A 25043-nucleotide genomic window follows, 5' to 3' on the forward strand; every position below is an offset into this window, starting at 1 on the left:
CTCACAACTGAATAACTCATCAGTCACAAATATACCTAATGTCCTTTCACCACAATTCCCTTTTATTCCCAAAAATAAAGGTATATTTAGATAGAGGAATACCTATAAATGACAGGCCACTATTTGTGTTTAGGGAGCCTCAACTTGATTTTCTTCAGGGGTATATACTACAAGGTCTCTCTACCTCATCTTTTCTCTACTTTGCAGCCATTACATACCCTCTTTTTCATTCTTCTTCAGCTAAATCTTCTATAACAGTAGACTTCTCTCACCCACAGTTCTCTCTGAAAAACCACTTCTCTCCAAACCTCCCCTGCCTAAGAACCTCAATTTCTTGTTTCAACAGATAGACAAGGGTTAACATCACAGCACTGAAACATGACTAAACTCTAATCTTACACTTAACACTCTCAAAGAAATATGACCCCCATATAAACAAATCCCAACAGAATATCTTGCCATCAACTGGCTAATCAAGAACACAGAGAACAACCTATTAGGAAGACCATAGTCTTCCCAAAAATTAAAACCAAAAGGGATTCCAAATGGGCAGAACAAACTATAGAAACACAAGAAAAATGTCAAATCAAGGAACCTCAACTTCCATACAAATTAGCATCAGAGGATTTTGATTCAAGGCCAACCATGCAAAAAGAAGTTTGCAAACCTTAATTAGAACCAATAGCTTGTCATGGTAATATCCTGATATCCCAGCTATAAAGGAAGCACAAGGGTACAGTACTGAATGTCTATCATCCCAGAGATGGCAAGTACAAGAATATTGTAGCTCAGACTGGCACAAGCATAAAGAGGCTACCCTGAAAAAAACCAATGAAAAGAGACTGGAGGTATTGTGTTAAGTGGTAGAACACTTCCAAGCAAGAAAAAGACCTTGAGCAAAAAGAAAAAAGCCCCACCCAAATAAGTCTGATTATACTCTAATTGCTTTATTGTTTTAGTTACCTACCTCAAAAACATATCTTAACTGTTGCTGGTCAAACTATATATTTATAGTGCAAGAGTTAAAAACAAACATTATACCTGATAGAGCATAATAGGTTCTATGTTGTATCCTAAGGCATCAGCAAAGTTCTTAGCAATCACTGTTTTTCCACAACCCTACAAATGAAAACAAACACATTCAACAGATGAGTCAAACCCAATCAAAAGCCAGGAAACTGAAGCTTACATGAACGTTGTCATTCTTACCTTTCCTCCAACAATACACATGTCTTTAACCATATGAGACTGAATCATTTCAGCCAGTAGTTGCTTGTGACTTAGTGTTGGTATAAAATGATCTGATGCACAAGGTTCATGTAATGGCCTGGTTCCTGCTGGCACCTATCATTAAATTATACACACACACACATAAATAAATAATTTTGACAAAATAATTAGCAACTTAAAGCAGGTCTCTGTCACTTCAAGTTCCCTATCAATTCCTTGGCCAATTCAATGCTGTACAGTTTTCTGACATTTTAGCAAAGCAGCAACTATTTTTTCATTCCATTATCATCATTTCCTTATCGTTAGCCCTCCAAATTAATTATCCCTCTAAATTCAATGTCTCACAGTCAAATATTTTCATAAAATCATGTCATTTCACATATCTTATAACTATTTTAAAAATCACTAGTAGAGAACAAAGTTTTTTTCTCAAATTCCAATGGTAAGTTCAGAATTCTAAATTGGCCTACACTTGGATCTTCAAGTCATTGACCAGCTCCTGACTTCTAATGTTATATCCACAATGTCTTTTCACGATTACCAAGTTCACCTAACAGTGAACCTAATTATAAAATCTTCTGTTCTCATTCCTTCACACCTACTTCTTTTATTTTTATTTTACACTTTTTCTTTTTCTTTTTTTTTGTCAGCTGTGAGGCTTGAACATGGGGCCTGAGTACTGTCATTGAGCTCTTTTGCTCAAGGCTGAGCCACAGCTCTACTTCTGGTTTCTGAGTGGTTAATTGGAGGTAAGAGTCTCATCAGGACTTTTCTGCCTGGGCTGGCTTCAAACCACAATCCTCAGATCTCAGCCTCCTGAGTAGGTAGGATATAGGCATGAGCTACTAGTGACAGACTATTTTATTAATTTTAATTGTGCTTTCTTTTTCTTACTCTTTGTAGCCCAGACAAATTGAGTTTTGGTCCTCAGTTGCTCTTTTCTTCCCTTATAACTTTTTAAAAATTGAATTTACTTTTTAACTGATACATTAAAAAATTATTCAGATCACTAGGGTACCATGTAATGTTCTGATACATGTACACATTGTGTAATGTTCAATGTAGACATCTATTTATTTCCTTTATGAAGGAAACGTTGAAATTCCTTTCTCTTAGCTTTCTGAAATATGCAGTACATTAGTATTATCTGTAGTTACCCTGCTATTCAGTAGTACACCAGAACTTTTTGCTTCTATCTTTCCAAAGCCACTAATTTACTCTGACTATGTATGAGGTCAACAGTTTTAGATTCCATTTTTTTTTATTTTATCATGAAAGTTTATTCTATCACAACATAGGAAAGCAAGCATTTACGCTTCTCTGTATTTATTTTGTAAACATTTGGGACTATGCTTTCTAGTTTCCTATGCCATTTTGGGGCACAGAGGACCCTAAAAGCAAGGGTTAGAAGAAAGGGAAGCAGCCAGACACCAGTGGCTCACACCTGTAATCCTAGCCACTCAGGAGGCTGAGATCTGAGGATCATGGTTCAAAGCCAGCCTAGGCAGGAAAGTCCGTGAGACTCTTTATCTCCCAATAAAACCACCAGAAAATCGGAAGTGGTATTGCGGCTCAACTGGTAGAGCACTTGCCTTGAGCTGAACAGCTGTGGAACAGCACCCAGATCCAGAGTTCAAGCCCCACCACTGATTTAAAAAAAAAAAAAAAGGAAGCAGAACAAGCAGGTAGAGCTCATAACCAAATAGAATTCCTTTCTACTAAAAGCTGCTCAATCAGAACAGCTCCTCTTTTAACTGTTTCCTAAAGCTGAAGAAGACTTATTTGAACAGAGGATTCTCTAAAGTATATTTGAAAACATTGCTTTTTATGAAGGACTACTAATTTTTACCAGAGGTTAACTTTGGGTTTTTGAGAAAGGCTATCCTGTTTCTCTTGAACTTTCTCACTTATAAACACACATGACTTTGAACACATAAATATATAGTTGGGGTGCTATAAAGCCAGAAATTTATAAGGAAATCCTATACCTAATTTAGCTTATAAAAATGGTCCGAACACCATATAAGATGATGCTAACCAAAATGAACCCAAGATATGGACACAAGAGGTTTTTCTTTGTTGTTGTTGTTTTTAATGTACTATGCAATTTTTTTTGTTTCTTTTGTATATTCTTCCTTCTATAGTATATCCCTGTTGTCACTGTATTTGATTTTGGTACCTTACCTCTTCTATGTACATTTATCTAATTTGGGGAGTGGAGAGGGAATAACAAAATGTTGAAACAAGGACATAGGATGATCCATTGCAACAATGATATTCACTCGATACTATGTTGGAAATGAACTTTACAACTTTGTGGCAGGGGGAGGAATGGGGGAGGGAAGGGGTAGTAGGATAAAAACAAAAGAGGAGGTAACAATGCTCAACAAGAAATGTACTCATTACCTTACTGATGTAAATGTAACCCCTCTGTAAAGCATCTTTACAAGAAAAGAAAAGAAAAACAAACAAAAAAAACCTGAAAAAACAGAGCTGGTTGCTGGTGACTGAGATCTAAGGATTGTAGTTCAAAGCCAGCCCAGGCAGAAAAGTCTGTGAGTCTCTTACCTCCAATTAAGCAGCAAAGGCCAGAAGTGGAGATATGGCTCAAGTAGTAGAGAGCCAGTCTTGAGCAAAAATGCCAAGTGAAAGCATGAAGCTGAATTCAAGCCCCAGTACACACACACACACACGCACGCACGCACGCACGCACGCACGCACGCACGCACGCACGCACGCACGCACGCAGAACAAGGCACACTGTAGAATAAATATACCTGAAATTACCTTAATGACCACCTCTTTTCCTCCAATTCGGATAGTCACACAGGCTTGGGAGACATGATTTTCACATACCCTCTCCACTCTTACAATCTCTTTAGGAAGCAGAGAGCTTTCTGAATCTTGGAGCTCAAAGCGCTATAAAATTTCAAACAGTATGTCATTTGCCTTTCATTTTAGGACTAATATTGAACATTTGGAGGACTTCAATTATAACTGAAATTCATTCTATAGTATAAAAGTAGAGATTAAAATATTAATGAGAATTTTTCTATTTTCCATTAATACATTTCTACTTAAACCATTGTTAACATTGATTTTATTAAAGTTCCCAACACACACTATTTTTATCAGTGAGAAATGTGTATCATCACCCTGTCCATTCAATTCCTGTTTCCATTAACCTACTTCAGCCTGTCACTGCTTTCACCAGAGCAATTCATCATATGTTATGGAGTCATAATGTTAGGATAGTCATTTGTTGGCATGCTTGATGCTCTAACCAGACAGTGAGCCTCTCATGGGCAGATCACACGGTATCTGCTTCTGTGTCCTACATTTCTGTACACATTATAATATAATCATTGTCAAATAAGGATGTTCAGTTACTGTTTACTAAACTGAATGAAAATACTCAAGGCAAGTTTCTCAGCCAAAAAATGATGGTGCAGATTATCAGCGAAGTTACAACACCTTGTTTCTAAGTCACCAAGGGAATGTATTCATTCAGCCATGGTTATGATGGGTTCTACTTAAGTAGGATTGAGAGCCAAGATTTGTAATGAGAAGACTGGATGCATCTGTTACTAACACAAAAAGACATACACATCATGAAGTAGGCCAAACTTTGAGAAGCTAGAAGCAATTTTATAACTACAACACATGAATGGAATGTAAGTGCCATGAAAGTCATTCCGGCCATTTTTATAGATAGCTCAGAAAAAAATATTCTGAATTTTGGCTGACGAAAATTTCAGTGTGTAATAATTTTTCCTTAAGATACAATCTAATTATGAGATACATAACTGATATAACATTACTTATTAATCTCTATGACAACCTTGGTATCGAATACACTGCCTTTTCACTTGCCCTATAATAGATAGCTGTACTCCTTAATTACAAACATTTTTCTAAATTTAATGAAGTTCCTCTCTTATCAAAATTATTTGAAGGCCATTAGGTTATGATAATGATTGAAAACATATATAAATTTGAATTAACAGATCAAGGAGAATACCCCAAAATGAGGTCACAGAGTATTCTACCAATTAAGTCTTTTTCTTCTCTTATCTTAGTAATGCCAATCCATATTTCCTTCTTTAAAAAATCTTGTAATATGTAGCTTTAGTAATTTTTCTATGTTTTTTCTCATTATAAAGGTCAAAAAAAAGAGCAAACAACTGGGAGTGATGGTATACACCTCTAATGCCAGCACTTGGGAGACAGGGGCTAGTAGATTCCATATTTGAGACCAACTAGGGCTACAGAATAACACTCCGTCTCAAAAACAAACAAACAAATCAAGGTCAAACAAAATGAAGCAATACTAGTTATTTTCAGAAAATGTACCACTTTGAAAGTATTCTATACATATAAAGAGTTTGGAATTAGGGAATAGAAACACATCTGTTTCTCTATTTGGGTCCCTTGATCATACTGACTTATCTAGACAATGAGCATCTTCCCTCAGCTGTTCTACAGAAAACTGGACATTGCTTTGTTTCACCATCATGTCCTCCTTGCACATGTTCTATGGTTTCCAAGGCAGAGGCACGAGCAGGGGCATGGTGTGGAGGGCACTGAGAAACTTCTCTGGAACTGAGGAGTCTTGATCTTTCATACCAGATGCTCTGCTTCACTGACAAGTGCCAATTTGGCTCAGATATTGATTCAATCAAAGACAAGTGCCAGTTTTCTTTTTTTCAACTCCTACAATAAACATAGTACTATCTTTAATCTCCTTCAACCTGGGGATTTCTTCAGTGTTTCCATGGCCATTATGGCCTAAATAGTTAATGAATGTTCCTAGGTCTTCTACCTAGGAGGAATACAGTATCTACTCATAGCCAGAAACAATGTTCCTCTCAGAAGAACATTGGAAGTATTGGGAGATACACAATCCTAGTTTGTCCCATGTAGTCAGATTGATTTTACTGGAAAAATATCATTTGCCTTTTTTGTCATCAGTTGACTATTTTGTAATCAATTTGTTTGTAATCAATTAACTATTTTGTAAGATGTTCAGAGACTCTATCAATATCCAGTTCCTCATAAAAGTCTACCCACCAGCTCCCACATCTTTTGGTGACAGCTTCCTAAATCAACCACCACTCTGATGGTTGCCAACTGGTGATTTTAATATTTCTGTAATTCCTTCTATAGTTATTAGTAAGCATTCCATATTAAGAAAAAGATTTTTGCTTTTCCTCCAGATTTCTAAAACTTTGTTTATCAATATGGACACACAGATTCCTGTTTTATGCAAGCTGAAGCCTCTGTTATTTTAACATATTGACATCATTTGTTGAAAATGCCCTTACTCTCTACAACAATAAGATATCCCAGGCTCAATACTCTTGGCCCAATACTGTTTCCGCCCTTCATATAAGGTGTTTTGATTCTTTTGAGGTGACTGTGGTATTTAGAAATCAATTTATAAGCACTGGGTGAGCTCATAGCTTTTAAGCTTTCTCAGGAGACAGAACAAAACAATATATGTATGCATATACACACACTCTATTATTATACCTGCTTGTTCATATATGTTGAAAAAGCCCATGATTCTTAATCACATTTTCAATCCCTATCTAACAGCTCAGGATTCATTTGTGCCTTTCCTCTCTCCATGTTTATAAATCCCTTCTCCAAGAGTGCCAAACATAGCTCTCATTATCCTTAATAAATTCTCATTTGCTTCATTGATTTGCTTATTTCCCACTATGTAAAATCTCCTAGCAATATTAGCCCACAGGCCTGCTTCCCTGTCACTGCTTTCTTGCTACTGGCATCTAGTGCCTCCAAGTCTGGAAAAGAAGAGGAAACGCAAAAAAAAACAAAAACAACTCACAAAAAACAAACAAAAAAACAATGGGGAGAGAAAAATAGGAGACACTTGGAAAAGAGAAAAAAGGGAAAAATGGAAATGAAAGGCAAGAAAAGAAGGGAAAGGGGATACTCACTTTTAAAACACCTTCCACAGCCATCTTCCCTTCATGTCCTAGTAAAATGGTATATGGATACAGCCACTGGATTGCTTGTTTGATTGACATCATGGGAAAGGAATCCTATTTGCAAGTAGATATAGAGAGGAATAATCACAGAAAAATGATCTGAAATGTATATATGCCATTAAAATTTCCTTAGTATTCTGGAAGTGTAGACAAGTAAATATTATTTCTTTCTCTTTCTCTGGGTGACATCACTCATTACTGTCTTTTATCCATGAAGCCATCTATAATGGCTCCCATTCATCTATGTCTACTCCTAACTCTTCTTGAGCTTTAGACCTGGACCACCAATTATCCATCACATGAGACTACAGTACATGGATTAGATAGCTAAAAACCACCATGTATTCATCCTAAGGAACCTAATTCTACTTCTTTAATTTGGATTCAGCTCATTCACATCCACCTGATTTTTGAAATTATAATGATAAAATTAGGAAGTATACTTTACTTATCCCCTGAAATCAAATTGCACTCCCAGATTTATTCATTCTGCTTTAAAGAGGCTTATTGACAGGAATGAATACAAAACAAAATTCAATATAGATTTTCTGTTAAATGATTCTAGCAAATTACTGTTAATATTGTATTACACGTAATAATACCTTCTAATTTTTAAAAGACATCTGCTTAAGGTTTAAAGGAATAGTGCAGTTTAATTTCAATGACTAAAGAAAAACAGTTGGGAGAAAGAATGTTCATGCAAGCCAATGGAACAATATGTTAACAACTGATGCTTCTATGTAAAAGAATTATGGATGTTTGTTCGCTATCTTTCAAATTTTAATTGACTTGAGGATTTTTAAAGTAAAAAAAGAATATAAGCAAAAACAAAGAATGAAAAGTATAAGATTTGATTTTAAAAGGGGCGGAATGTTATTCTTGATGTATATGACAATGTAAACAATGCCTGAGAATAATTTCCTGACTCACTAGAAACATTTAGAAAAAAAAAATTGAAAACAAAAATCTTAGGTTAGGCCTGATAGCTCACACCTATAATCCTATCTGCTGGGGAAGCAGAGACAGGAAGATCACAGTTTGAAGCCACTCTGACCAAAAGTGAGGGAGACTTGCATCTCAACCAATAAGCTACGCACAGTGATATATGTTTGTAGTATAGCTATGTGAAAGGCAGAGGTAAAAGGATTATAGTTTGAAGAAAAATTTTGAACAAAAAACACAAAACTATCTGAAAATGTAATTAAGACACAAAGGGGTGTAGGTATGGCTCATATGGATAGTTCTGGCTTAGCAAACACAAGTACCAAGTCTAAACTCTAGTAACACACATACAAATAAAAAATAAAAATGAGAATCTTATTAAAAATACTCTAAGGCAATACTTCCCACTGTTTAGATGATAGTCTCCTCAAGAGAATCTCAATAGTCTCACATTTGTTCCTATACATGAAAGCTCTCCCTAGCCATCCTTGCTCCAACAGACATGTCGTTCTCTAACATAAGTCTGATCATTGCATACCTTGCCTATGTCATAATGTTTACTGGACCACTTCTTCTCCATCATAAAATCCAGGCAACTCCATTAGCCATACAAAATATATTACAATACTGTTCTAATCTCTTTCTACCATACACACACACTTACTCTAGGATAACACAACTTGTTCTCATTCTCCAAAAGTATCAGGCCCTTCTATGACTGAACGCCTTTGTGTGTACCCTCTGCCTAGAAGGCCTCTCCATCATTCCAGCCATACCCTTTGTTGTAAGTGTAGTGGATTATGTCAGTGTTCTACCACATCCCCCTCAGGTCTGCTGGGCTTCCTGCTTTCCTACCCACAAAGCTGCCACAGGTCTTTCTAGGAAAACCATCCTTGGGCACCTGCAATCAACTCCCTCTCCCCTCACCCCAAGTTTAGAGAACTGGGAAGTTGTGTCCTCTGAGATAAACATTAACAAATGACCAATTGGTGCTAGCTATCTCAATGGCATACCTCTCACTTGATCAGGTTGAGAACGCATGTCCAGTTCTCCAAAACCACAAGCTCTTTAGGAACTCAGCTGTCTCTGTGCAGTTTACTAAACTGCACAACAAATCAATCCCAGGTCTTTTATAGAACAGTATGAGTGATCACTTCCAATGATTAACTTTCAAATTTCTTTGCTACGTTTGGGTATACCACTCTTTAATTTATATTATACATACCAAGATTTGAACTGCAGCTGGTAAACTATCTAGAGGAAAATCTGGAAGTCCAAGAGTAGAAGATTCTTGGGAACAGAGCGTTGTGGCAAAGGACAAGAGCTGAGAAAGTCTAAGAAAGAAAAAAAAGATACACAATTTTTCTTGAATCATTTTGAAACATAAAATGTACAAATATATTCAACATTAAACAGCTATGCCAAATCAATCTAAAAAGATGGCCCTTACTATTAATTCTAAAAGAACAATGGCTCCATATCATAATATTCAATTTAAAACTCAGAAGCTGGTTAGTTACACTGACACATTTCCTAAATCCATTACAATATGTGAACTTTTTCAACTTGGTACAAATCTACCTTGCCAGCCTCAGTGCCTATATAGTTCAATCCTAAAACAAAGTTATAGCCACTAAAAACATTTTTAAATGATAAGAGCACAGAACAAACTCTCGTATCTTGTGTTTTTTTTTAAGAAAAATCACTTAGAATTTCTTGATTACATTTGGCATATGGCAAAATCTAACTCATTTTATAGAACTCATTTCAAATGCTGGTTCATCTGTGAAGCACTTATTAAGTCTCAAGCACAAATAGCTCCAATAATTTGAAACTATGGTACTTAACTATACTATATCAAAATAAGTGACTGTTCAAATCTACTAGAAATTGAGTTTTGGCATTAAAGATCATTCTTTTATTAATTTTATCACCACACTTGTCAAACCTCTTAACATTAAAAATTTCTTCCAAAATAATTCTTGAGTAAATAAACCCATCAATCAGTGAACAGGCAAAATAAACTCAATATTAAGTATCCAATACTTATAAAAGCACACTTACCTTTCAGCAGGAACATTGGATCCTACTGAATACAGTAGTTTAAGTTGGTCCTAAAATAACATAGAAACATATCAAATTAATAAGGGATACAACAAATTAAGTATAAGCACAATATAAGCACAATACAAACTTTTTATTAAGCAGACACTACATAATCCATCAAGAAAATCATTTCTTGATATATCCTATAGTGTTTCAAAAGAAAAGTCAGTATTTAAAATATTTTTTTTCAATCTTGGCATGGTGGTTCAGGCCTGTAATCAATCCTAGCAATAAGAAAGCTCAGGTAGGTGGCTGGGAAGGTGGCTCAGTGGTAGAGCGCTTGCCTTGCATGCATGAGGCCCTGGGTTCGATTCCCCAGCACCACATAAGCAAAAAGAAAAAAGCCAGAAGTGGCGCTGTGGCTCAAGTGGTAGAGCACTAGCCTCAAGCTGAAGAGCTGAGGGACAAAGCCCAGGCCCAAAGTTCAGGCCCCATCACTGGACCCCCCAAAAAAATTAAAAAAAAAAAAAAGAAAGCTCATGTGGGAGGATTATAAATTCAAAGCTAATCTCAAAAGCAAAGCAAAAACAAAAGCCCTTTCAGACAAAAAATACCATAATATCTTTTTTTCCTTTAACTACTGATAAGGACATTTAAAAACACAGTAATATTTTATAGAATTGAATTTCCTCTTGTAAACAAGTTTTTTTGTTTGTTTTGTTGGTCATGGAGCTTAAACTCTGGGGCTGGGCAATGTCCCCCAGCAATTCAGCTCAAGGCTAGTGCTTTATCACTACAGCCACAGTTCCACTTTCAGTTTTCTGGTGGTTTATTGGAGATAAGAATCTCATGGAATTTCCTGCCTGGGATGGCTTTGAACTGTGATCCTCAGATCTCAGCCTTCTAAGTAGCTCAGATTACAGACATGAGCCGCGGGCACCCAGCTTTATAAACAAGTTGTTTAAAAAAAAAAAAAAAGCACTATCCTTGGTCACACTTACCTTGAAGGGTAGAAAATAAATATCTCTGGCTTGAAATCTAGAACGGAGAGGGGGGTCTAGTGGATTCCCAGAGTACCTGGGCACAGGCAAACCCAGGGCAATCACTCGGAAATTTTCACTAACTCGGACAATCTTCCAAGCATCCAACTCTGCTTTAGTGTGATCCTAAGAAAGCCAGAGATCAGAAAACCAGCGTAAGTGATATAGATTTCAGCTATAGGAGGTGACAGGCTTCTTAAGAAATGTTTTTTTTGTTGTTGTTGTTTTTGCGTGTGAAAATACTGTACAGAGGGGTTACAATTACATGGGCAAGATAATGAGTACATTTCTTATCAAGCATTGTAGCCTCCTCCTTTGTTTCCCCTTCTCATCCCTTCCCATCCTCCCCCTGCCCCCCCACTTCCGTGCCCCCCCAACCCCCACCCCCGCCCCAAAGTTGTAAAGTTTGTTTTCAACATAATGACTTGTATATCTCATTGTTGCAATGGGTCCACCTGTATCCCTATTTAAACGATTTGTTTTTCCCCTTCCCCTCCAGAAATTATACCAAATATCAAATTCAGTGAAAGCAGGGGTTATACTGTGGGGGAGGGACATACAAAGCAACAAAGAAATAATCTTATAAATGTGTTAGAAACAATTGCATGAAAGAAAAAAAAACATTTGAATACATATCTTAGGGTTCATTTCCCTAACATCACCTTATCTGACCTTTTCTGCTTGACTCAGACATATATTAGATATTGCAAATAAGGGAAACCATGGGATCTATGTTTCTTTGGGCCTGGCTTACTTCACTGAAAAAATTAAGCTCACTTGTTGAAGGAACTGTCTTTGAGAATACTCTCAATATCAAGGTGTCAAGGAAGAGAGCATAGTGAATGAGACTCAGTATGCCAGGGAAGACTCAACTTGAAGACTGGTGTTAGAAAGTCAACACATAGCTAGTGCTGTTGGCTCACATCTGTAATCCTTGCTACTCAGGAAGCTGAAACCTGAAGGATTGAAATTCAAAGCCAGCCAGAAAAGAAAGGTTAAGGAGATTCTATGTCCAATTAACCATCAAAAAGCTAACTCAAGTGATAAGAGCACAGCAGTAAGCAAACAAGACGAGCAAGAACATGAAGTCCTGAGTTCAAGCATCCAGATTAAGCATCCAGGAAAAAGAAAGAAAGAAAGAAAGAAAGAAAGAAAAGAAAGGAAAGAAAGAAAGAAAGAAAGAAAGAAAGAAAGGAAGGAAGGAAGGAAGGAAGGAAGGAAGGAAGGAAGGAAGGAAGGAAGGAAGGAAGGAAGGAAGGAAGGAAGGAAGGAAGGAAGGAAGGAAGGAAGGAAGGAAGGCAGTTCACACACCAAGGAATAAAGAGTCTTGGGTCAGATCACCATGCCTTAGTCAGTACTGTGGGGAACCAAGTCAGGAGGGTAAAGGAAATACATGATCAGAGGCACAAAAAGTAGTACTAAAATAACAGACCATTTGCATAGTGGAGAGTGGCTGGCTACAGATCTCAAACAGATAATTTTATTTGTGGATATAGTTCTAGCAAGCCATTATTAGTAATAACTAATATGCTTTAAAAGCTTACTACATGGTAAGTGCATTCCATGAATTTTTCTCATTAACTTTCCTGAAGTTCTCATTTAATTCCTCAGAGTTTCTCCTTTAATGAACTACAATCCAAGAAGACCACCTCCTTATATGAATGAACAGACTGAAGTCAAAGGCATTATGTAACTTTCCACGTTCTGTACATGGCAGAGCTGACAGAATGGAAACAGTATAGGTTTTAGAGTCGTAAATCCTGGCTCATTCCCTTGATTGCACACTCCAGCTAAATGATTAAGGAATGTTATTTTACCCTAGGACCCACAGCCTTCCTATCTATAAACTGGAAACAACTTGGCTACTTATTTTTAGTGCTGTGCAAACTCAATGTGATAATATATGGGAAAGCAACTGGTCCTGAGTATCAGTTCCTTTCCTCTCACAGACTTAAGTACTTAAGGTAAGTATACTTTGCTCCTTACACAGATTCCATGAATGTACAAGCAGATATTTTCAGAGGAAGGACCATGGCATAGCTTTCATTAGGTCTTCAAAGGTCATATCCTACACATCAGTGTGGTACTCCGAATATGACTTTGACTATGACCCAATTCCTTTCCTGGGACAATTTGTGTCTGACTCCCAATCTCAGCAACCTCCACCACCCATGACCCTGTGCTCCAAGTTACCTCACAACTATAATTCTCCAAACACATCATGCTTCACCAACACTGCTCTGTTTCAGAGGAACACCCCTCCTATTTTGCATAGCAGAAACACAAATAGTCAAAGCTTAGCAACTAACATCCTTGTAAAAAACTGTTCCTCTCCCCCTCCTTAGAAGCACCTTTGTACCACATCATTTTATCTTTCCAAGCTTCTATCATTATACATCTGCCTCATTCTAACTCCAAGCCCAAGAGGACTTATTGCCTCATGTATATAATTGGAAAAACTCTATTGATTAATTATATAATTTTTAAATAAACATTTTAATTCATACCTAAAGTCACAAATAGAATCACACTATAAAACGAAAGTATTGAAATACTAAAGTCATTATGTTGAATCTAGCTAGATGTAAGTAGAACTTAAGTTATAGTATTGGAATCTGTTTATAATCAAAATTGCCCTAAGATGCAAGTGTCTGGTAAGGGATCTTATTTATATTCTCATGAGATAGCCTCATGAATACAAAAACAGAACTTGTCAACAAAAAGTATGTATCTATACTGGTATTTTTTTAAGAAAAATAATGTAGCACACTCTTCTCATTTAATAATAACAACCATTACAGTCTATTAAAGCTCATTGAGCCCCGCTTCACAAATCCTTATACAAATATGTTCAATAACTTTGCATGGTATTCTACTATAAAAATAAAAAACATATAAACTTTTTGCTGTAAAGTAGTGCCTATGCTTCAAAAGAGACTTCATATTCCAAGTAATATTCTTCTGTAATTTGTTTGCTAAAGAGCTGGCAAATAATATAATCTCTAGTGGAAAAGTCATCTTGTAATTAGGAAGTGTCTAAAGAGAGTGTTCTGTATAATGTCTACCTACAATACTAATAACTAAAATACTAAAAATAAAATAAAATAATAAAAATTGCTTTCATTTTAGTAAATGAACTATAATAACAGAAAGGAATGAATCTGTTTTTCTTATTTATTAGCTATCTCTTTCTAATTGTATTAGAGTGAAAAGGATCCTTAGACAGCTCTAGAAGAAAATGACTCTACTACACAAGGAAAACACCATCTAGAAACTCCATAAACAGCAAAGAAACAGACTGCTATAAAGATTGCAAAGTAGGGTGCAGAGAAATAGAATCATATGGCAAGAATTGGAATAGGATGCTACTGGCCCAGCCATTAAGCTTCTATTCAAACAGACTTTCTGGTATCCACATCTATTATTCAGTGCCTAATGTGTTCTGAGATTATATTAGCACTCTGGGAGCAGGATCAAAAAGGGATAAGACACATATCTTGTTCTTGAACAATCTACAACACTGGGGTAGTACGATGAGCATCCATATATTTGTATAGAGCAGGTATAAGAAAGATACCAAATCCTACAATGCAAGTGAAGAACCTTCAGTCTCAGAGAATGCACTGTTTCCAGTGTGTATGTCAGCTCGAGAAAATGAACAAAGGCTAAACGTTCTCTTATCGTTTGTGACACCACTCCCACAGCTCCTGAATAGTCCTTTATTCAATACTTTGCTCTCTTTATGTACACATATAGCACAGCATTTTTATTGTACTTGTTTTCTCATTCAGTGAATAGTTAAAGAGAAGAAAGACAGAAAGAGATGAGACAGGAGGTAGTAAGATCACATATATTCCATTGGAAGGATGGATTCTGGACCTTACTGACTAGAACTAGAAGCTGTTGAGATCAGATCACAGGAGTGACCCAATCTGACACATTTTTTAAAACAGTCACTGAGCGCTGTGATGAGAATGGTGGAGGAAGCAAGGATGGAATCAGGAAGTTCAGTTAGGAGCTAAGAATAATGTGCTGCTGACTTGGATGGTCAAGGTATCTTTAAATACAATATTCCTTACTGGGTTTTTTTTGGCTTGGTACCTATGAACCCAGTACTGTCTATACTTTTAATAAGTTGTTGTTGAGAGAAGGATGAAAGTAGGGGAACAGAGGAAAATAAGTAAGAGAGGGTAATTATAAAGCTGACAAAAAGAAAAGGAGTAGAAATCTGAGAAGTCTTCTGACATGGTCTGCAAACAGAATGGCCTGGTAAAACCACAAACTCAAGATTTAATTACCTCATCAATTTGCTAAAGAAAAGGGCCATTTGAACACTTGTCTTAATTCCAATAGAACCATACTTACTACCACAAGATACTATGACTTGGCAGCAAAGGCAAAGCAATCCATTTTTCTTCTCTTACTTGGAGAAGTTTGTCATAGCGCTCAGCAGACATCAGGAAGCGTCCATCTTCAAGCTGCATCTCTCTGTTTTCCAGCAAGTTGTTCAACACAGGAAGAACGTTCCTTTCTGCCTTTTCCAAGCCTTCCAAAACAAGAATTCTGCCTTCTGTGGCAGCACGAACTGCACACTATATCCAAGAAACACAAAAACAAAATGAGAATGCTTAAGGTAGCAAGACCTGGCCTAATTTCACTTACACTGAAAACTAAACTTGCATTTCTGGCTATAGATGCTGTGAATGAGGAAATCTGCATTCGATATAATTTTGTGCTTTTCCCCCACATCTATATGATCTGAGGAAAGTAATTTTTACCTCTATAGACCTGTTTATTCATTTGTAAAATGAAGAGGCTAAAAGAGTTAATTCTCTAAGGTTCTTTTAGCATTAGCATTATAGATACCAATGAAATAGAAAAATAAGCTACCCATAAGCAGGTAACATAATTAAGTAAGGGAACACATTCCTTAATTAGAAAAGGGAAAAGAAGCTAACCATTTACTCCATCTATTCCACAAACTTCTTGTGAAGATCAAATAAGCTAGGCAAAAAGGCTTGAAGACCATGTTTGTGAATGAATCATCATGGAATGAATTCCAGTTTAGTCTGTGCTCAGGGCTGATAACATTACACGCTTGACAAAGACAGAATGAGAGTCAGGTTTTATAGGAGCCTACAAACAGACTGATTTCACCAGTATTAGAAGTCTTTTAATAAACTTAAGGAAATTAATACTGGAGAAAAATGAAAATTAAAGTAGAACTCCATCCAAAAGTGGTATTAAGACAGGAAAATTGTAATGCCAGAAAAGTATTAGAAATGTAACAAAACAAGAAAACTACTCTCTTTTAACAGACAGGCTCTAAACAACATAGAAAAACAATATTTTTATTAAGATCTTAAAAATCATATTAAGATTATACTATTTTTATTAAAAGTTGATGATATAAAAACATTAAGAAAAGAAAACCTCAGACACATCTCTCTTTTTTGCACATACAAGAGACAGGATTAAGGTACTAAATATATGTTAACATCCTCCCTTTGGGGCCATATTACACTTCATGTCCTAGAGAAAGAGTTTCTCCTTTGCTGTGTGTCCACTAAATATAAACAGTCCAGAATTATATCCTTAACATCTTCCTCTACCAACCCGGTCCTTCCTGAGTAATTTTTGTGTCTGTGCCAGTGGTAGGGCTTGAACTCAGGGTCTGGACACCGTCCTTTAGCGTTTTGCTCAAGGCTAGCACTCTCACACTTGAGCAACACTTCCATTTCCTTTCTTTTCTTTTCTTTTTTCTTTTCTTTTTTTTTTTTTTGGTGGTTAATTGGAGATAGTCTCATGGCCTTTCCTGATTGCACTGACTTTGGAACCTCAATCCTCAAATAACACTTTTAACTCCAACTCTGGAACCTCAATCCTCAAATCTCATCCTCTTAAGCAGCTAGTAATACAGGCATGAGCCAATTGGCACGTTGCTGGTGAGTAATCTTAACAACATGGAAGACAACACTTCTGTGCTGTTCACCCAGCAGTCTCAAGTTTTCTAGAACCCAGAATCATAGTGTTCCATTGCATGGACAAAACCTATTTTCTTCAAAACTTCCTGCACTTCTTATATTTTTTACTTAAGGTGGAGTTAACCATTCAACCATGACAAGATGCTTGTAGCTTTTTTTTTTTCCACGGCTGAGGACCAAACCCAGGGCTTTGTGCGCGCCGGGAGGGCGCCCTTCCGTTGGGCTAAACCTCCAGCCCCATGACAAGATGTTTGATTCCCATCTCACTTCCTACCTTCAGTTTGTCTCCACATTCTGATTATTTAACTTCTCAGTAACTTCTTGAATTCATTCATCCTTTTGCACTCCATCCTTAGCTCAAGCCCTTCACACTCTGATCTACCTAGTAGTACAAGCTGGTTAATTTGGCATATAAGCCTATCACAATGTACATCTGCAAGACTATGTTCTAACATTAGCTGTATCATATGTGGTCCTTGTTTGACAATGAATTAGTGGCAATTTCCCTGTCACTTGAGTATATGATGCTGCTTTATGAGAAAATCTCAATCTTTACTTACAGTGATGTCTTTAATTTTCCTTTAAGTACTAATCCAAAAAAAAGTCAAACATTTGAAGAAAGAAGAATACATCTCTAATGTTTTAACAGCCAGGGAAATTCCTGGAATAGTACTGATTTTCCAAATATTAAAGAGAAGATAAAAATTGCTTAAAATCAGTCTTGCTTTTTGTTTCCTTTTAATAAACTGATGAATTTTACTTTGTACAATAGAGCTTCTTTTATGCCAATTAACCATGATAAAAATATTTTATTAACTTATATTAGACAAAAGATAATCATCCATTTTAAGAATAAGATCAACTAATAGATAATCCATCAACTATTATTATTGCAAATATTGTTACTCTTTTATAAATAACTTATTTCTTCCTTTTATACATATTTATGTATTTTTGAAAGATTCATGGATAGAAGCGACTTAGTAGTTCCTGAAGAATGAACAAAAAAGAGGCTAGGAAGGTGGCTTAGTAGTAGAGTGCTTGCATAGCATGCACAAAGCCCTCAGTCCAATTCCTCAGTACCACATAAACAGAAAAGGCCAGAAGTGGCCCTGTGGCAAAGAAGCTCAGGGACAGCAGCCAGGCCTTGAGTTCAAGCCCCATGTCTACCCTCCCCTCACCCCCGCCCCACAAAAAAAAAGAAATAAAAAAAAGAAACCTAGTTTTTGCTAGTTTCATAAAAGAGCAAAGCCATAAAAATGGTTTCTGGGAAATTGAATCTCAAAACAAACTTTTTTTCTTAATAAAAACTTATATTTTGGGTAAGGGTCAGTTAAGGTTTCTTTACATGTATCTATTTACTCCAAGAAAGCATAGCTTATAAAAAAATGAATTATTGTAACCTATAACAACGTTATTTTTTTTATTTTGAAAATATACAGGGTTACAATTACATGGGCAAGGTAATGAGTACATTTCTTATCAAGCACTGTTGCCTCCTCCTTTGTTTCCCCTTCCCATCCCTTCCCATCTTCCCCTACACCCCCAACAATGTCATTTTTAAGCCAATTTTTAATCAAAGGTTTTTATAAGACAGGCTAAATATTGTGACTGACATAAGAACTTCATAGGGATGAAAACACATGTTCTCTGAGATAAAATTAGAAATGCAAAGATCAAAATTTTGTGGTTCACCAATTGCAGGCCAGGAAAACAAATCCTTGGCAACAGAAGTAGGGGGGGAAAAAAGAAAGAAAAAGCACTGTAGCTCTGCTATTATTGACTTCAGGTATACTTTGGTCTACTCTACATTGTTTTTTTTTTTCAGATGAATTCAGAACAATACATATAGAAAGATCATAAACAGCTGTCAACTCTACAAAGGATCTCTTTCATCTACTCTAATGGAAGGGTTGTGACTGGAAAGTTGAGAAATCAGTGATAGATGTAAGGAAAAGGGAGAGGGCTACTCTGGGACCTGGCTGTGGAAAGTATGAGGTAATAGTCACTAAAAAAAAAATATTTCACCAGGTGCTGGTGGCTCACTTCTGTAATCCTAACTACTCAGGAGGCTGAGATTTGAGGATCAAAGCCAGCCAGGGCAGGAAAAATCTGTGAGAGTCATATCCCCAATAAACCACTAGAAAACCAGAAGTGGTGCTGTGGCTCAAGTGGTAGAGCACTAGCCTTGAGCTGGCAAATTGAGGGACAGCACCTAGGCCCAGAATTCAAGCCCTATGACCCCCCCCACCCAAATAAAATTCAAGGACTTGGCCAAGTTGAATAATGAGGAGGAAGATCTAGCTGAAAAGTACTGGAAAGAGAATGGATTATTACTGAAATAAAACTGGGGAGGCTGCTTGTGTTGGATTAGAATCCAAGAGTACATATGATATACATCTAGTTTATTGACAGTTCTAGGATGCTTGTCGCTCAGGCCTGCAATCCTAGCTACTCAGGATGCTGAGATCTGAGGAATTCGGTTTGATGCCATCCCCAGTAGAAAAGTCTGTGAGACCTTACCTCCAATTAACTACCAAAAGCCAGAAGTAGAGATGTGGCTCAAGTGGTAAAACTCCCGCCTTGATCAAAGAAAGGAAAAACCAAAGCCAAAAAAGAGTTGAAAGCTGAGTTCAAGCCCCAGTAAAAAGTTCTAAAAAAAATTAAAACTGTAAATCTCCCCAACCTTTTATTCTTATTTAATTCAATATAAATTATTAATTTTACACACAACCTAAGTAGCATGAGAATGAATGTTTTATGGTGCAAATGGATCCAAGAATACAAACACAAAAAATAAATTTTTAGAGAAAAAAAACCTTTTAGCAAGCAAGGTTCACCCAAAATCTTTCTTTCTTCTGTATTTGGTTGGGTGGTTGCAAAGCCAATGCACATGCAAATTAAAATTTTAAATGTAGATAGGAAAAATAACTTAAGCAAATGCTCTTTGGTAACATAATCTGAAACATTCAATGTACATAAACAATACTATCTAGTTACTATCTCAGTATCAAGTTGCTTCTGGTTTCTTTCTTAAAATAATCTATAAAATGATTCAAATTCTTTAAAGAGTACTTAGAAAGTTTGTTAGTTTAATCTGGTTACATCTAAAGAAAAGAAAAGAACATTTAAACATAAGCAATCAAATAAAGCAATCAAATAAGTCCACTAAGAATACTAATATATCCATAATATTTTGTTCCATTCATAAATCCCAGCTTAATTGGAGGAAAAACATGTTCCCCTTGTTATACCTCAGCACCTCTCCCCTCTGCCTTGACGCTACCATTGTCTTCTGTTTGCTCAGTACTTAAGTGCAGTCACAACATTGCACTTTTCCTGTTGGAATCTTCAAAGGATGAGAGCCCTACCTTTTATGTCATGCTGGTACAAAAGTGGCTCACAGCAGGCTACTAGCATTTGTGAAACAAAAATGTAGTTGCTCCATCAAAAAATGCTGTTATGTAAGTTTAGGGAAATTGTTTATATTAAGGATGATAGTCATCTATGCCTACACTTTTTACAAGAACAAAGAGAATTCGCCTAGATTGTTTATTAATTTTGTGTACAGGGTGATAAAGAATTATACCATACTATAGAGTTTTTTTTTTCTCGAAATCTTTGAAAAAAATAAATAAGAAGTTCACATACGTTGTTATGTGAAATGACCAATTGTGATAATTCTCAAAGTAGAAATTGGACCAGTTTTGGAAGATTCTTTTATGTTCTTTGGGCTGCACAACTTCCAGAGATCTAATTTTTTCCAATAAAAATCAGAAATAAAACACAAAAGATTCTTCTGACCCAGACATCCCTATCACAGCTTTAACAACCCAGCAGGTACACATAAAGGATTTCAAGATAAAAGTAGGAGCATGACCTAAAATCAAAACTATCTAAGCCCTAGCTCTAGATTTGCTTCTGGTTTAATATCAGACCTGAGGCAAACAATTAATCTAGATGTCAGTGTCCTCATTTACTAAATGAGAATATCCTCAAGGGGTACTATACAGTGTAAAATGTAACAATTTAAAAATTAAAGTGATATTATTTAAAAATACAACCTATTAAAATGTATTATTACCTGGGCACTAGTGGCTCATGCCTGTAATCCTAATTACTCAGAAGATTGAGACTTGAGGATCACAGTTCAAAGCCAGCCTTGGCAGAAAAGTCCATAAGATCTCCAATTAACTACCAAAGGGCCAGAAGCAGAGCTGTGGCTCAAGTACTAGAGTACTAGCCTTGAGCAAAAAAGCTCAGGGACAGCACCCAGGTCCTGGGTTCAAGCCCCAGTACTGGCTTAAAAATGTCATTAAAAAAATCATTGTTAAGATTGACAGTACTTATGAAAATAGATTAAAATCACTTCAGATTTACTCAAAAGGGCTATAATGTAAACATACTAAAACAGCCAAAGAAAAGCTTAAAATACATGTTAAGATATTTATTTTAAAACATCAAAATAGAATCAGGTGGATTTTTGGTTTCTGCTACAGTCTGAATATGTTCCTAAGTTCATGTGTTAGAAATTTGATTCCCAATACAACAATGTTAAAAGATGGGATCTTTTAAAGGTAATTAGGTCATGAAGGCTCTTCTCATGAGTGGATTAATGTCATTGAGAAAATGTTAACCAATGTGGATGGGTTCCAGATAAAAGGATGATTTTACTCTGCCTCCTCTCCTCCTTCTGTCCTCTCCTCCTTCTTCCTCATCCTCCTCTTCTTCCCTCTTCCAAACTCTTCTCTCTTCTACTTTTCTGCCATAGGCAGAACAGGACTATGTACATAGTGGGTACTGTTAATACTGCTTTACTGAATAAAATTTTCTTATTTTTTACCAATACTGTGTACATAGTAGTTACTATTAATACTGGTTTACTAAATAAAGTTCTCTTATTTTTACAAGAGAACAATAAATATCATTAGAGAAAGTTTGCAGAGAATGGCCTCAAGGGATCCTCACATGCTTGAAAATTATGGCTTTGGCCTCATTAGTAGTATGACCCAATCAAGCAAAGCTAATTGGCCTATTTTTTCTAATATAAAGCACATTTCAGTTGTCTGGATTATAACATGACCCATAAACTATGATTCAATAAACTATGAATACATAATTACATGATGCTGACATTCAGGCATAGATGCCATTTATATGAAAAATTTTAAACTAACTTACTTTAAGAAAAATAGCTGCTATTATTATGAATAGAGTCATCATTAATCATCCTGACATAATGACCATCATTCCTTTTTTAAGGAAATAACAGGTAGAAAGAAGCTTCAGTCACTTCATCTGTAAGATGGGGAAGTCTTCTCACTCTTAAGCATGTTTTGAAAATTAAAAGCAGAAATATTAAGTAGTAAGCACAAAACAGGGCCCAGGCAATGTTTTCTTTTCATATTCCTTGCTTAAAAAAATAAATTATATATATATATATGCCCAACTGTTAATGCTGTATTAGGAGATAAAGGTTGCCCTGAATATTATAACAGCAGAATAGAGACCTATAGCCTCAGCTCCAATTACCACAGAAGCCAAATGAAATTGAGGGGATAGATTTAACTGGCCAGGTGATAACTTGGTCACAGCAATATAGAAGCTAATGGTCTGATATAAATACCAGAATTTAACCACTCTTTATGGTTTCTTCTTATTGGGAGATGTTCAAATTCCAAATACTCATTTGTGAATGAACTTCTGAAAAACATCTCTGTAATTTCAGCAATGGCTGAAAGTGACCTTTGCATACACAAATGAGATGGAGTTTACAAGTGAATGTTTATCTTTATTTGAAAAGATAGAAGTTGATAATATAAGCAATATGATCTGAAAACAAACAAGAACAGTTACAGTTGATAAAGAATAGTACACATTAATAAATAAAACCTTCCATCAAGAAGATATAATGAGGGTCTAGGAATATGGCTTAGTGGTAGAATACTTTCCTAGCATGCTTGAGGCCCTGGGTTTGAAGTCTTGGTACTACATTAAAAAAAAAAAAAGAATTTTTTTTAAGAAAAAGAAGATACAATGATTAGGAAGTGGAGGTATGGCTCAAGTGGTTAAATGCCAGCCTTGAACAAAAAAGTCAAATATGAGTGAGAGGCCTAGAATTCAAGCTCTAGTACCAGCAACTAATTTTTAAAAGATACAATGACTGTAATATATATGTACCTAACATTAGTTTATTTAATTGAACAAAAACAAGCACTATTGGACATAAAAGGGACAAACAGGTGCAGACACAATAAAAGTATGTGACTTCAATAACACACTCAACAGAAAAAATCATCTAGACAACAACAACAAATCAACAAAGAAACATCATAATTAAACTGTACTATAGATCAAATGAGCTTAACGGATTTATAAAATTATTCACTCAACAGCTGTGGAATACACATTCTTCTAAGCAGCCCATGAAACTTTCTCCACTTACACCATGTTTGTGTATACAAAATATGGTATACACAATGGAATGTCATTCAACCATTAAAAAGAATTACATGTCATTTGTAGGAAACTAATAAAACTGGGGACCATCATGTTATCAAATAATCCACACTCAGAAAGACAAATATTGTATTATGTGAAAGCAGAAAGGGGTAGGGGGAGGAGAAAGAGAAGGAGGAGAAGGAGGAAGAGGAGGAGGAAGAGGAGGAGGAGAAGAAGAAAGAAGAAGGGGACCAGACAAAGGGTAGCACTAATGGATAATATGAGGGGATGAATATAATCAGAGGACATTTTATATATAGAAATGTCATAATGAACCACAAAAAATAAAATACCTAGGAATTAACTTAACCAAAGAAGTGAAGGACCTCTATGATGAAAACTTTAAAATCTTAAAAAAGGAAATCAACACAGAACTTAAAAAATGGCAAAACCTCCCATGCTCCTGGATTGGAAAGATTAACATCGTGAAAATGGCAATACTTCCCAAGGCTATCTACAAATTCAACACAATACCTATCAAAATTCCAACCTCATTCTTCAAGGAAATAGAAGAGGCAATCCAAAAATTCATATGGAACAATAAAAGACCCCGAATAGCAAAAACGCTCCTCAATGGAAAGAAAACTGCTGGAGGAATATCAATACCAAACTTCAAACTCTACTATAAAGCCATAGTAATCAAAACAGCTTGGTATTGGCATAAGAACAGACCTCAGGACTAATGGAATAGAATTGAAAACCCAGAAATGAACCTACAGACCTATAGCCATCTAATCTTCGATAAGGGAGCTAAAACAATAGAATGGAAGAAAGACAACCTCTTCAGTAAATGGTGCTGGCAAAATTGGTTAACTACATGTAGAAAACTTAAGCTAGATCCTTATATATCACCCTGCACCAGAATCAACTCCAAATGGATCAAAGACCTTGAACTCAAAGCAGACACTCTGAAAACATTACAGGATGGAATAGGAGAAACCCTAGGTCTCCTTGGCTCAGGCCGAAATTTTCTGAATAGAGACTCGGAAACACAACAAATCAAAGAAAGGTTGGACAAATGGGATTGCATAAAGTTGCAGAGCTTCTGCAGGGAAAATGACATAGCTAGCAAGATCAATAGAAAACCCACCGATTGGGAGAAGATCTTTACTAGCCATACAACGGACAAGGGTCTCATATCTAAAATATACTTGGAACTCAAAAAATTAAACCTCCCAACAACAAATCCTCAAAGAAACAACTGCCCAATAAATAAGTGGGCGAAAGACTTAAAGAGAAGCTTCTCTGAAGAAGAAAGAAGGATGGCCAATAGACACATGAAGAAA

At 36.1% G+C, this 25043-nt stretch overlaps 1 protein-coding gene across 2 annotated transcripts in view; it reads right to left on the minus strand.

Annotated features, from left to right (window-relative positions):
* Vwa8 (von Willebrand factor A domain containing 8) overlaps window positions 1-25043 on the minus strand; it is a 281922-nt gene that overhangs the window by 226693 nt on the left and 30186 nt on the right. For both annotated transcript variants that reach the window (XM_070026692.1, XM_070026693.1), the window contains exons 5-12: window positions 15697-15864; window positions 11234-11398; window positions 10251-10300; window positions 9412-9520; window positions 7194-7298; window positions 4018-4149; window positions 1210-1344; window positions 1042-1119 (exon numbers count right to left, since the gene is read on the minus strand). In XM_070026692.1, coding sequence (XP_069882793.1) covers window positions 1042-1119; window positions 1210-1344; window positions 4018-4149; window positions 7194-7298; window positions 9412-9520; window positions 10251-10300; window positions 11234-11398; window positions 15697-15864 — 942 coding nt within the window. The remainder of the gene's footprint in view (window positions 1-1041; window positions 1120-1209; window positions 1345-4017; window positions 4150-7193; window positions 7299-9411; window positions 9521-10250; window positions 10301-11233; window positions 11399-15696; window positions 15865-25043) is intronic.

This window comes from Dipodomys merriami, unplaced genomic scaffold (genome assembly GCF_024711535.1).
Source record: "Dipodomys merriami isolate MVZ:Mamm:240054 unplaced genomic scaffold, mDipMer1.0.p SCAF_188, whole genome shotgun sequence".
NCBI classification, from domain to species: domain Eukaryota; kingdom Metazoa; phylum Chordata; class Mammalia; order Rodentia; family Heteromyidae; genus Dipodomys; species Dipodomys merriami.